Source organism: Nylanderia fulva, unplaced genomic scaffold (assembly GCF_048542155.1).
Source record: "Nylanderia fulva isolate GAGA-0341 unplaced genomic scaffold, ASM4854215v1 Scaffold231, whole genome shotgun sequence".
In the NCBI taxonomy this organism is placed as follows: domain Eukaryota; kingdom Metazoa; phylum Arthropoda; class Insecta; order Hymenoptera; family Formicidae; genus Nylanderia; species Nylanderia fulva.
The window spans coordinates 75,645-90,002 of NW_028190295.1; the positions used below are offsets into that span (position 1 = coordinate 75,645).

At 40.9% G+C, this 14,358-nt stretch overlaps 1 protein-coding gene across 1 annotated transcript; it reads right to left on the minus strand.

The window, feature by feature from the left end:
- Positions 1-2,892: 2,892 nt before the first annotated feature.
- Prp8 (pre-mRNA processing factor 8) lies at positions 2,893-14,358 on the minus strand. The gene is made up of 9 exons (XM_085483166.1): positions 14,257-14,358; positions 13,615-13,850; positions 12,854-13,022; positions 12,623-12,787; positions 12,330-12,545; positions 11,239-11,577; positions 10,848-10,953; positions 5,116-10,431; positions 2,893-3,702 (listed from the first exon to the last, which is right to left on the minus strand). The coding sequence occupies exons 2-9, from the start codon at positions 13,829-13,831 to the stop codon at positions 3,112-3,114; spliced, it is 7,119 nt and encodes a 2,372-aa protein (XP_085339292.1). The 5' UTR covers positions 13,832-13,850; positions 14,257-14,358; the 3' UTR covers positions 2,893-3,111.

Sequence of the window (14,358 nt, forward strand, 5' to 3'; positions counted from 1 at the left end):
GCGGCGCCATATTGAGACAAAATGCTAAAACAATGATGCGACGACCTTACTTCCCCTCCCGTCGTTCATCTACGGACCTTGTGTATAAGAAGACAAGAGACCAGAAGACCGAACTCCTTAGAATTTCAGTGGTGGGGGTAAAGCGGGGAGCACACACTCTTGCATAAGCGCATAAGCATATGCATAAGAAATTTGATTGGTTGAATTTTTTATGCATACATTTATAAACCAATTAAGATTCTTATGCTTACGCTTATGCGCTTATGCAAAAGTGTGTGCTCTCCGCTTCAGTCAAAATATAGTCTCATTTCATGGGCGCTGTTTACAGTAAAATCGCCGGCCAATTCATGAACTATGGCGTGCTGGACTTCGAAGTTTCATGCAATATAACCAAGAACATAAGCTTGGCACTTAGAACATATATTACTGGAAGGGGAATAAAGGATCGAGCCTGTGTCCAAGTTGGGTGCGAGAGAGAACCACGTTTTTAAGGAAAGAGAAGGGTAGATTGTTACCTCCGTTCGCAATGCGCAAACGCGAATTAGCAAAAGCACCAATTACATTTCCAGTTTCAAATGGCGCGGTGAGCGTGACGTCACCGTGACGTCATCTACGTTTGCGCATTGCGAGCATAGATTAAAAGCAACCTTTCTCTCTCGCACCCAACTTGGACACAGATTTTTACATGGAGAACAATAGCAATTCCCCTTCCAGTAATATATGTTCTAAGGCTTGGCATCTTGGCAGAATGTAAATTTTGATGTCGTAAGTATTAATAAATAATATATAATACTTAGGAATGACGAAGTTCACATAAGAAACCTTTTTTTTTTTGATAAAAAAGGTTGACAAGCAAAGTTCAGCACGTCGTAGTTCATGAATTGGCCGACGACCATACCACAGATTAATAGACAGATCGCCAAAAGCCTGTCTAAAGCAGGGTTGTGCCGTAGATTTCAAAATTACGTCTACATCCATTGTTTACGTATTGTTTACGTGATGTTTACATGGACTGTTTTATACTAATGTAAACTATGCAAATTTTATAAATTAGATTAATTTCTCAAATACAATTTCAGTATTTTCAATGTCGATATTACTACATGTAGCAGTGCCAGAAAATAGATTTTCTTGTGTTTTTTACATATTGTTCTACAAAAATAAAAGTACAATTTTTCAGCAGGATATATTTAGAATAAAATAAAGTGTTAACTTAGGTTAAATTATATGAATGTGTTAAGTTAGGTTATAAATATATTGTGTAATATACTTTTTATAATTATTTTAATTATATAATAATATAAAAGACATATGCAGACTAGAATAAGGAAATTAATTCAGAAATATTATAATTACCTGTGAGCTTGTAAACGGCAAAAGGTAGTATTGCTTAATTCACTTTTACAGTATGTACAATAGGCATAATATTTATTTTCCTTTTTCACTGGTATAAAATCTAATTCATTATTAAAACCTTTGTTTATTTTTCGAGGCATTGTTGCACACAATAGTATATTGTGTATCAAGTGCGGAAAGTTGACAATTGGTCACGAGTGCGGGGGATGGACGCACGAGCCGAAGGCGAGTGCGACCACCCCACACGAGTGAACAATTGTCAATCCGCACTTGATACACATACTATTTTGTATTGCAAGTGCAGACAAAGTGGCTGTTTCGGCGCGTTTTCTGTGCGCGAGGCGGCCGATCGCACGCCGCCATCTTGCCGCGGCAAGGTGGGAGAATAGCCGGTTTCAATACATTTCCTACGGCTTGAGCCGTATACAATGACTTTTAACGCGGCTCAGCCGTAGATAATGGCTTTGAAACCGGCTTATTCACTCACCGTGTCGCCGCTAGATGGCAGCGGGGGAAATCGGCCGCTTTCGGCACAGAAAACATGCACCGAAAGTGCCACATTGCCTGCACGTGTAATACAAAATAACATAAATATAGCCTCCTTTAAGTGTAGAGCAAATATGTTATTTCGATATTTTCGATTGGATAAATTATATTTCGTGCGGCTTAATGCTTATTGCATCTATTGTAGATGGCTCTGCACTCAAATTGACATAGATTACATGGCATACATAGTTTACATTCTTTACGCGTAGACGTAAACTATTGTAGTTTACGGATAAATGCTAGTCTACGTAAAAGTAGTCTACGTTAAAGTATTATTATTTTTTATGTTCATTTGTCAATTGTAATGATCAAAAAATATATTTCTATATAAAAATCAAAATTTATTATTTTTATTATAAATTTTAAAAGAATTAACAAATAAAATTCTAATTTAATATAAATGTTTTTAAAAATTAACTTTTGATTTAATTTTAGTTATTTTAATTGAGTTAATTTTATTAAGTAATTAACTATAATTTTACTTAAAATAATATTTAGGGTTATTTGAAGGTCAATCTAGTTTTTTTTAAAACAAAACTATTTTAATTTTTTACATGTAAATCGATTTCTCGCAATATTTAACATAGAAGGCTATATAAGATGGTTGAAAAATAGTTTACAAGATATTTAATACTTTAATGTTAATGTGACTTTAATGTGACATAATTTTACATAAATCATAAAATACCACATTTATTTTTTGATTAATTCACCTGAATATTTTTATGCACAAATCAATGAGGAATGGTGGTTGAAAGTGTTTAGATGTTGCAAATTACATATTTATCCACCAAATAATTACAGTTATACCGAAAATATTTTACTATAAAACTGCTAAATATATAGATTTATAAAATAATTTCTAAAATATTTAAAAAATATTTGGATATTTGAATGTTAAGATGAGTTGACATCATAGGAATGATGTAGAATATGACCTCACTATCGTTTGCCTCCATAATGGTACATATCTATTAATATTATTCAACAAACTTTTACACACTATTTATTATCATTACATATATTTATAATTGTAATTAATAATTAATAATCGCCTACGTATTTAAATACATCATTAGACAAGAAAATATAAAATAAGTATTACAAGTATAAGACTTTTACACACTATGTTTATATCCTGTAGTTCTTTCAGCAACAAATCCTGTACTTTCACTGTTAAATAAAAACCTATTACAGAAAGAATTCAACTTATGCAAACATGTCCTCCCGATCGGCTCCGACACCTTCACCGTCTTCCAAGCTCGAAAAGTTGAGGAAATGAGCCGGCCTGTGCACCTCGTGATAGAACTCCTTCGGATTCGCCAGCTGAAGCTCGTATTTCATGTTGGGGTCGTGCCTTACACCCATAAAGTTGTAGTTCCACGAGCCCTGGCTTGGCACCATGAAGAAGCCGAGGAACCGATCGGACAGCAGCATCTGTACTTTCTCGTAATGGCTGGGTAGGTAACCCTTGGGGTTATTTCCCTTATCGGTGTTCTGTTTGCCCCACTCGAAGCCGCTCGGGGTCAACTTGTACGCTGTGAGGGAGCAGGAACCGGGTGTGAAGCTGCAGGTGATGACGATGGTTTTCTCGCCATCCCAGATGGAGTTCTCCGCCATGATCCGGGCGTGGGTGGATATGTCCTGAGGCGACAGTTGGGGCAGTTCGTTGGGCTGTGTGTGTATCCAACCCAGCGGTTCCATCTCCTTCAGGTACTGATGATTGGGTAATGTGTTTGGCATATGAACGGTCTGATGAGTGCCCCATTGCGGCGCCATCACGATGCATCCTAATTTCTTTCACCTATAATATATAAATTACATACAAAAATATGCCCCTTAAAAATAGAGTTAATTAAATAATCTATCATAGAGAGATAAAATAAAAGTTTAAAAGAAACAATATTAAATATATTGTTTATTATCTGCACATTAAAAAAAAGTATTTCTACGGTAGCAATTAAAACGGGTATATTTTTGTTTTTGGTGAAAAATTGAATCTATATAAATCTAAAAATCTGAAATCAAAATTTGGAAATTTAAAATAGCAAATCCAATATAGCGGATTTAATATAGCAGTTCTAAGATAACAAATAAAAAATTCATCTAAAAAACTTCATTCGATGTCAACATAATATATACATATGCTCTTTAAAAATAGAGATAATTAAATTATCTATTATCAGAGAGAGATATAGAATAAAAAAGTTTAAAAGAAATAGTATTAAATATATTTTTTAAAATAAGAGCAATCATTTAACCATTTGATTATTAAATATATTGTTTTTATCTGCAAATTAAAGAAAGTACTTCTACTATAGCAATTAAAACGGGTTTATTTTTGTTTTTGATGAAAAATTGAATCTACTAATCTAAAAATTTTAAAAACTTCAAAATTATCAAAATTTCAAAACTTAAAATAACAAATCCAATATGGCGGATCCAATGTAGCAGTTCTAAGGTAATTAGAGAGGGGGGAAGGGGGAGAGAGAGAGGAGGGAGGAAGGGAGAAAGAGAGACTTTTTAATTCTATTGAAAGTATTCTTAATCAAAAAGTATTTTTTCACGAAATCGTCAAAGAAGGGACCCAAGTAGCAAACTGATATCATTAAATGTCAAAATGACAAGTAGCATACTGACGTTATTAGACGTTAAAATAATCTTATTTTGACGTCTAATTACGTCAGTATGCTACTTGTCATTTTGACATTTAATGATGTCAGTTTGCTACTTGGGTCCCTTCTTTGACGATTTCGTGAAAAAATACTTTTTGATTAAGAATACTTTCAATAGAATTAAAAAGTCTCTCTCTTTCTCCCTTCCTCCCCCCTCTCTTTCTCCCTCCCCCTCCCCCCCTCTCTCATTAGACGTTAAAATAATCTTATTTTGACGTCTAATTACGTCATTCAACGTCAAAATGACGTACGCCTGACATCTGAGGGGTAAATAATTCCAATAAACAAAACTACCAAAGTTGCAAACTGACGTCATTAAACATCAAAATGACGTCATTCGACGTAAAAATGACATATGCTTGCTATCTGGGGGAGTAGTAATTCCCAAAAATAAAACTATCCAAATAGCAAACTGATGTCATTAAACATCAAAATGACGTATGCTTGCTATCTGAGGGATTAATAATTTCAATAAACAAAACTATTCAAAATTGTATCGACGTACGTTTCCTATCTGGATATATTGATAATTATTCACCTGAGGATTATCGGGAGGGCTGATACCGTACAGGTAGCCAGCGATCTGCGCTCGTAGATCGGAAATCGTGACAAACTTCTTCAGCACGTTCTTCGGCAGGATGTAGGTGTACCCGGTCTCCTTGATATCATCCGACGAAACGTAAATATGATTGGTCCGTAGATGAAGATTCGTTGCGGAGATGGCTCTTACGCGCCACTCGGTCTTGGAGCTGAAGGTCTGGGTCTCGTAGTTGGACGTGGTCGCAGTGATGATCTCGTCGCCGTGCTTGTTCACCGTCCGCGTAGTGGTGGCGGTCAGTTGGCTCTGCTCCTTGGTCTGCTTCTCGATCTCGGCGATCTGCTGACGCTGCGCCGAGGGCGCGCTGATCTCCATACCCAGAATGATGTCCCGGATCTCGGACTGTGTGAGGGACGCAACGTTCACGTTGTTCTTCTTGCCGTAATCCGCCAGGATGAGGTCCTTCAGCTGCACCTCGACCTTGATCCACTCGTCATCGGTCAGCGAAGGCCAGATGTGATGGGGCTCAGTGATCGTGGTCTTGTCGGGCTTCAGCACGACCTTCGTCCGCTCGGTGTTGACGTGAAGAGCCCTTAGGATCAGGATCAGTCGCGAGAACGCGGTGTAGGACGAGATGGTCTTCAGCCAGTCGTCGTAGAGGTTGAAGAGTACCATCTGCGGTTCGGTCGCCTTTAGGATCAGATCCCCGAACTTCTCGACCTTGAGACACGCCTGGAACGGCAGCTGCAGCTCGGATCCCTTGATGACTATATTGGGAAAGTCCAGCAGATGCACCTCCAGCGGATCTAACATCCCTTTCCTAGTGACGATGATCTGTTTCGGCTGCTCCTCCACCGGTAAGGAACGAATCAACGCGGCGACTTCTTCAGCAGTCTTCCACTTGGCCAACTGACCTAGACGTTTCTGGCCCGCCCAGACGGAGGTATGGATAATCTTCAGGAACAGCTGGCCCGTTCGCGGGTTGAAAATAAAGATCGCCCCGTTAATGGGCTTCGTGGTCAGATTACCCTCGAAGGTCTTGTGGATTGTCACGCGGTAGACGTTCGTGTCGTCCACGAACCAAATGATCTGGTTGGAGAAGAGCTCGCCGTAGTTCTGCGAAGACAGGTAGGGCTCCGTGGGCTCGGACGAGTACAGTTGCAAGGCCTTGCGAATGCGCTCGCGCAAAACGTACAGAGCGGGATTTGCCTTCATGATCTTCGCCATGGCCTGCTGGATGAGCGGCTTGCAGCCGGGGAACCAGTTCCCGTAGGCGCTGTGCAGGTTGTAGGCCAGGTCGATGGCGATCAGGAGGCCGGTAGGCGACGGGTAGATCGACATGTTGTCGGTGGTGTAATCCAGAAACTTGGCGCGAGCGTATCGCTCGATGTCATGGGAGTCGTAGTCGCCCCACCTAAGCTGAACGTCGATCCAGTATTTCTGCGTGGTGGTGTTATCCATTACGTCCTTGGAGTCGGCGAGGAGCGACGGTCGCGAGACGGTCCATTTGTACGCGGAGAAGAGTAGAATGTCCGCGCACGAGGAGTTCATCTTGTAGGATTTCCGCGGATGTATCGTCTCCTTCTGCACGGTCTCGATCTCCAGGGCGTCCAGCTCCTGGTCGAACACTTGGCAAAGGTCCATCACGATGGACTCGTGGACCTTCTGCCACAAGTGGGCGCGGAAGATCTGGATTAGCGAGATCTTCAGGGTCGGGATCTTGCCGTGCATGAAGATCCCGGTCAGGTCAAGTTGCACCTGGAAGCCGACATAGACGTTCGCGCGGTTGATCGTAGGTGACCACCAGAGGGTGAAGCGACGATTCGGAATCTGATTGAGACCGGAGCGCTGCGCGTTCGTCAGCTTCTTGTACTTCATCGACTCCTCGAAGCCGGACGCCTTCTCCCAGAAGAGACCCTCCCAGGTCGGGAAGTAGGTGCCTTTGAAGAGGGTGTGCTCTAGAATACCCTCAACACCGCCGAGCGCCTGGATCATGTCGGTACGGTAGTTGTTCAGATTCCAGAGTTTGCCGTCGTGACGCTGATGAGTCCACCAGAATGGGTTCTGCTTCAGCACCTGGTACTGCTTGAACTCGGTGCGGATGCGCCAGCCCTTGTCGTAGGCCAGAGTGTGCCGGTCCTTCTGGAATAGCGTGTTTATCCTGGGGATACCACGATCCCAGCTATCTTCAAGGTCCTCCAAGGTTAACCTGCGATTCTGCGCGTTGGCCTCCTGCCGCTTCAGGGCGTACTCCGCCCAGACGCGTTGGGAGTCGATGAATTCTGACTCCCAGGGTTGGATGTAGCGGTACAAGTTCGGGATCAGTTGGTCTTCATCGTGACTCATGCCGGACCGAAAATGCGTGATGCCGACGTCGGTCTGCTTCGACCATCTCAGATCCGATTGGGGTATCAACACGTGGCCCATCGACAGCATCCCCAGACCGCCCAGCTCCTTCGGCGTGTAAAAGACCACGGGTGGAAAACGCGACGGCATCTTGGAGTTCAAGCCGATCTTGATACGCGTTTGGATCTTGTTCTCGCACTTCACCAGCAGATCCAGTAGCTCCTGGGTGTTTACCACTGCCTCCCGGAAATACGTCATCAGGCCGATCAGGGCGGTATTCCACTTGTTCACGATCTTGGTGAACGTGGTCGAGCCCGAGGCCATCAGGATCTGCCGGACCCGATTGTGGAAGCGCTGCAGGCTCTCGTCGTCGACCCTGAGGAAACACTGCGCGGTCCTCTCCTTCGTGATCTCATTTTGGAGATTCCAGACCCCGTCCCGGTGGGTGAACTCTTCGTGGGTCGTCCTGCACTTGGGCAGGATCCTGCACTCGAAGCCGCTCATGTTGAACAGCAGGTTCGGATTGTCCTTGCTGTAGACGCTTACAAAGCTGTTCTCCCACTGGATGGTGGTGGTTGAGCGCGGCAGGCGATTCTTGATATCCCAGAACACGGCGCGACCCAGGTTCACGTCGTGCTTCATCAGCCTCATCCGGGCGTCCCGCGGCCAGCACTTCTTGTTATTGTATCCGACAATGTTCTCGTTGTTCGGATCCGGGTGTTCGGTGAGGTAGCGTTGAATCAGGTCTCTCGCCTCATCGGCGGAGAAGCGCAGGAACAGGTGTATCCTATCGACGTAGCGGCAGTAGAGCCGGATGGGATGAGCTGTCTCTGAGGCGACGTCCTGGAAGGTGAGGAAGTCGTTTGGCATCTGCGGCGGACCGGCCATCTCACTGGCGCGCTGAAGACCCAGCACCAGGAGATCCAGGACCAGTCCGTAATATTGAGCAATGAAGGAGGCAAATTGCAGACCCCGGATAATGCCGTAGCTGTTGGTGTGGTTCATATCCTTGTAGTTGATCACCACGTTGTTCTTCGCCGTCATGTAATCGGCGATGTTGTGGTCGACTATCAGGCGCAACAGCCTATTGAGCAACGTGAGATCGATCTTCTCGTACAGCTTCTCGAACTTCGACTCCAGCAGCACGTTGCATTCGCCCTCGCTCACGTCCCACACGTCCTGGAGGTTGTTGATACCCTGGCACCACTTGTAGACGAGAAGGGGCGGCGGCTCCGTGTCGGCTGGCTTTACCCAGGGCGGAAACAGCCGCCTCTTGTCCGCCTCGTACCATAAATACTGATCCAAATAGGCGTCCGTGATCTTCTCCAGCGGCTCCACGTCGTAGACCGGGATTAGGTGACTATAGAGATCCATGAACTCGATGCCGACCTCCTTAAAGGCCCTCTGCGTTAGCAGATGTCGCTTGATTCTGGACAAAGCCTCGTGTGGATTGTCGTAAGCCTGTTCTATGAGACCCAATTCTTCCCGTTGACTTTGATTTAGCCTGGACTTGACACTGTAGGCCTCCTTCAAGCGTTCCAGAGCTAAGATCAACAATTTTGTGTCGTGCTTGTAGGACAACGGCGGGAAGGGTATCGGCGCGAACCTCCGCGACTCCAGCCAGTGTACCGAGGTCGTGAATATAGCTACGGCCTCCTCCGGCGAGATGTACGGCCCGTCCTTTAGGTAATTGTGCTGCCGCTCCTGCTCGGCCTTCAGATAGAGCCGCGTCAGGCGGCCCAAGTTCTTCTTGCACACGGTCTTGTCCACCGTGGCGCCGCGTCGGATCCTCTCCCGGTTGTAATGCGCCGTGTTGGTCCACCAGTCCGCCTTCATCTTCACGTAACGCAGAATCATGTTTTCGATGGGAATCGGTAGCCCCGGCACCTTCCACGGGATGTTCGCTTTCCAGCAGCGCCAGGCCTCGCTCAGATGCTGAAGAATCGTCCGCGCCTTGTTCTGCTTGATCCCCTCGGGCATCATGTCAACTATGTCGTGCATGACCGAGGCACGTAACTCGAGATCGAAGTGAGACTCCACTCGCTGCTTCGTCACCGTCTTCGCCACCCCCTTTGAGTGACGGCCCTCGAACTGTCGTGACAGTAGGTTGCCCAGCCACCTCTCCAGTAGCGGGGTGATGCCCCTCATGAAGAACAACCAGACGCGCCAGCCGGGCGCCCAGAACCCGCAACCGGGTCCCTTCCCGACTGGACCGGTGTTGAAGCGATAATAAATCAGATGCTTCAGGTCTTTGCACATCCTGATCTGCCGCATCAGTTTGTACTTATAGCGGTACATGCCAGTCAGCTGGCCGACGTGGGCGAAGATGTATTGCAGCCCGTCCGCCAGTTGGAACGCATCCACGTTGTTCAGTCTGTACTGAACATGAGAGTCGATGATGAGTTTGGTCAGACGGAGGATCTCACGGCAAAGATGAAAGGCGTTGCCGAACCGAGACTTCTTCCTCTCTTTGGTCGTGAGCGTCTTCACGGGTTTCAGGTTGAAGTTGTAGTCCAGGTGAAGGTAATTTAAGTTCTTCCGGTGGATCAGCAGATTCAGCATGTTGTAGCCCTGACGACAGACCTGCAGGCCGGCCTCCACCCAGTCTATCGTCGTCGTTTGGAAGAACTTGGTCGACTTGAAGGAGCGAAACAGGTAGCGCTTCTTCTGCGGCTTAGGCGGTCTGTGCTTAAGAGCGTTCAGGACAAAGTACTTCAGCAATTTCTGATAACTGACTCGGACTTTGACAGGCTGTCCAGGTGGACAGTGCTCTCGGTACCACGACTTGACTAATGGAATGTCGATGGCTCTCCTCGTTCTGCCGGAGCGCGTGTTAAACGGCCTCGGCGCCCACAAAAGGGCTATTCCATTCGCCGTGTTGTCGGTGTAAAGAGGTATCTCCTGAAGGAACGGTTGCACATCGCCAGATAGAATAAAGTCCTCGTCGTCCTCGATTTGTGGCTCCATTGTCTGATGATAATTGTGAATAATATTTAGTATAATCATACTGACTTCTTTAAATTTAATACAATCTGAAGTATCAAACTGACATCATTAAATGTCAAAATAACATCATAATGTCAGTAAATGCTAAAATAACATTATTTTGACATCTATGACTTCATTAAACATCAAAATAACACCATTTTGACATCTACAGCTTCATTAAATGTCAAAGTGATGCCATTTTGACGTCTATAGCTTTATTTAATGTCAAAATGACATCATTTTGACATCTATGACGCCATTAAACGTCAAAATGCCATTAAATAAAAAAATGACGTCATTAAATGTCAAAATGACGTCATAATGACATGTAATGACGCCAGTCGATGTTAAAACAGACATATCCTTGTTATATATTTGAATATTTCAAACAAATTTACCTTTAACGAATTTCTATGAGAAATTGGGTTGATTAATGGATCAAAATAAAATGCAGGCAAATCTGGATCTTCGGTCTTTATGTAAACAACATTTGGTGCATGATACCTATAAAACGTACATGTATAAATTAAAATACATTTTATATAAAATACATCATATATATATATATATATATATATATATATATATATATAAAGATAAAAAAATTGTTGTATGTGATATCAGCAGTTTCTTTTTAAGTCTTTATAAAAGATACGAATAACGATCACACTAAATTTGCTTTGCCACACTGCTAGGAAGATCATTTTATAATGCTAAGCAGATCTTAAAACTTAGTGTGGAAATAAATTTAATAATAAAAAAATTTAATTAGAAAATCGCGCAACTTACCATGAAAGATGAACAAAATGTGGCATGTTATTGTACAAATAAGGGAATGCAATCCTATATTCTGTCCTAATTGGTTGCCTGATGATGATCTTATTTATGTCATTGAATTCATTCCAATCTTCATCAGCAGCATTTGAATCCTTCACCAGTGGTTCGAATTTTGGTCCTCCAGGTATAGCCATGTTTAAGGCTTTTGCAGTAAAAAATGACTTGGGATCAAATAGATAAAAAAAATTTTGATCGACCAAGTCAGTCAACAATTGATTAGCCAAACGGTACAAAGTGGCCATTTGTGGCAATGTTAAGTTCCATCTCCGATATGTGGATCCATTGACGTGTCTGGAATATATATTTTCTCATTTATATTTTATTACATGTATATACAGTGAATAATAATATTTTGAAGAATTCTTTCAGAGTAGCAGTTTGTCCAACTGAATAACTAGTATCAACTTTGACACCCAGCAATTCAAGCTGTCAACTCACATGTCTAGTTGATTTCAGGACCCCTACGCTTTTCATCATTAAGAAATGGATTTTTTATGTATTAATAACAATAAATATTAAAATGATCATTTTTTTATTATTTTTGTAAGTAATTCAACTTTGTATGATTAATTTTGCATATATAGTGTCCCATAAGAAATTGCTGAAACTAATCAGCTGTTATTTTTTAATGCAAGCAATTATTGAGAAAACAAAAATTTTGTTGGAAGAAGGAAAGTCTGCAGTTTTTAATAGATATAAATAATGTTTGTTAAAAGGATCGTCGATAACATTAAAAATGACATGTTAGAAAAAGTTTTTACAAATTTTCATAAAAGAACAGAATTTTGTACAAATTCGAATGGTGCACGCTTCAAAAATAGTTATCATTAATTTACTATATGTAATTATTAGCTCTTTTTTTATTACTTTTTTTAAAATAAAATAAACTGGTATATAAATATTTCATTTATATCCATTAAAAACTGTAGACTTTCCTCTTTTCAACAATTTTTGTTTTCTCAATAACTGCATACATTAAAAAAATGACAGCTGATTAGTTTTAGCAATTTTCTATAGAACATCCTGTATACACATCAACTTACTTTGTCCCAACTAATGGTTTGTGTTCATAGAACCATGACGCGACAGATTCATCTTCTTCTGAGTCAAGTTCGATTTGTATAGCTTCTAAAGGTTCAACATCCAAAACGTTATCCGCATAATCCAAAGGAGGCTCTTCATCATCAAAAGGTGGAAATCTCATTCTTTTAAAATGTCTGCGATCCCTTTTCTCTCGTCTCATCATAATCCACATTGTGCTGGAGGAAAAATGGAACTTTTTTAATATAATTTGTACCAATATGAAGATAAAAGAGTATTATTTTGCCTAGATTACCCCCATTGAGCTATATACACAGGCTCTATAACCCAAGGAATTTCATTGACGAATGTAATGGCGCCAGTAATATGATATAGGACCTTTACATCTCTTATTTGTTCCCACGGCATAGGCATATTTTCCAATAATTTCATCACAGCATGCGGCATATACTTTAAAGCCCTGGAACAGACACACATTTGTAGAAAAATCCCCAATTATGGTTCTTTTTTTGTTTTTACAATTTACCCCAAATAAACACGTTTATCATGTCTGTATTTTCTGCTGCTCATATCACCATGATCTCTAATAATCTTCCTTATATGTTCAGCCGGCATGTCTTCCTTTTGAGCATCCACAAAACCGAACTTCCTCTTCTCTGCGAATCGCTTTGACTGCAACTGCTGCCACTTTTGCGCTGAAACAATTAAGCTCAACAATTAAGAAAAACATTTCGAACAAAAGTTGTTTGGTTTGAAAGGAGACATAAAATAATAGTACCATTAATTTGACCTTGAATAGTCAAAAGGTCACAAAGTTTAAAAGTCACTTTCAATTTCTTTATTATTAACCTCCATTTTTTATTACATATTATTACATATTACATATTCTTGTAGCTTATTTCAAGAGCTTTCTAAAATATTATAAGTTATATTTTCATTAAGTACTTTTCGAATTTACAGATAAAAAAAGTTAAAAAAAAAATTTTTTAAAAGCAACTGTGTTTTCTTTATATCAATTAATTAGTCTTATTATTTCATGCATAAAAGTATTAAGGTAAAAATACCAAAAGTTAAATATTTTACAAGAAATTTTACATTTTATGTTAAAAAATTATTCAAACATTATTAACATTATTAACATTATTCATACTTCAAACTTTATAACTCAAAAAGTGCTTAATAAAAATATACTTTATTATAGTATTTTGGAAAGCTCTTGAGATAAGCTACAAGAATATGCAATAAAAAAAAAGGGTTTATAATCAAGAATATTACGCAAAATTTTACCTTTCTCTTGAAGTTTATCCTCGGACAGGACTTCCGGTTGTTTAGGAATTTGAGGCAGTGGTGGTCCAGCTTGCATAACTTGTATATGGGCATGATGCGCAGCTTGCGCATGAGCCGCAGCCTGAGCATGTGCTTGAGCAGCTGCCAGCTGAGCCTGTTGCTGGGCCATCATTGTGGCCCAGGGGTTTGGACCCAGCAAATATGGTGGGATTGACATAATGTCAAATGTCTTTCAGCTGAAATACAAAGTAATAATGTAGCATAATGATAGTGAATGGTATTAATATAGTTCGTGATGATTCTTCAGATCGCAACAATCCATTGTATTATTTCAGATAAAAAATTTTTTTATATAATTTTAGTAAAATTAATTAATTTTATAATAAATTTAATAATAAATTATAAAATTAATAAAAAATAATTTTATGGTATATCCGATTAATTCTTAAAACTTCAAAAACTCGGTAACACAAATTATTTTGTCTAACGTAAATTTTTAATGTTACTCTGTAATGTTTATGCAGCAAAGCGCAAAAGTAGCGTGTTGCACAATTAGCCGGGGTACTTGAATAATAAAGTTACACGTGACTTTTTCCATTCATCAATTCTTATATGAAAATTACGATGTAATCAATTGCTTACAATTAGCTTCTTAAGAACTTTTCGCACTTTTGTTCATTCACATAATTCTACATAATCTAACTTATTTGTGATTTTACTTTTACACACAAAAATGGCTTCAGG

Excerpts from the sequence above, each read along its gene's own strand:
- Prp8 (XM_085483166.1), bottom strand. The coding sequence starts at position 13,831 with ATGTCAATCCCACCATATTTGCTGGGTCCAAACCCCTGGGCCACAATG. Across the intron at positions 12,546-12,622 it reads GTGTATATAGCTCAATGGGG|CACAATGTGGATTATGATGA; the intron begins GTAATCTAGGCA and ends TTTTTCCTCCAG. Across the intron at positions 3,703-5,115 it reads GCCCTCCCGATAATCCTCAG|AAGAAATTAGGATGCATCGT; the intron begins GTGAATAATTAT and ends TATTATAGGTGA.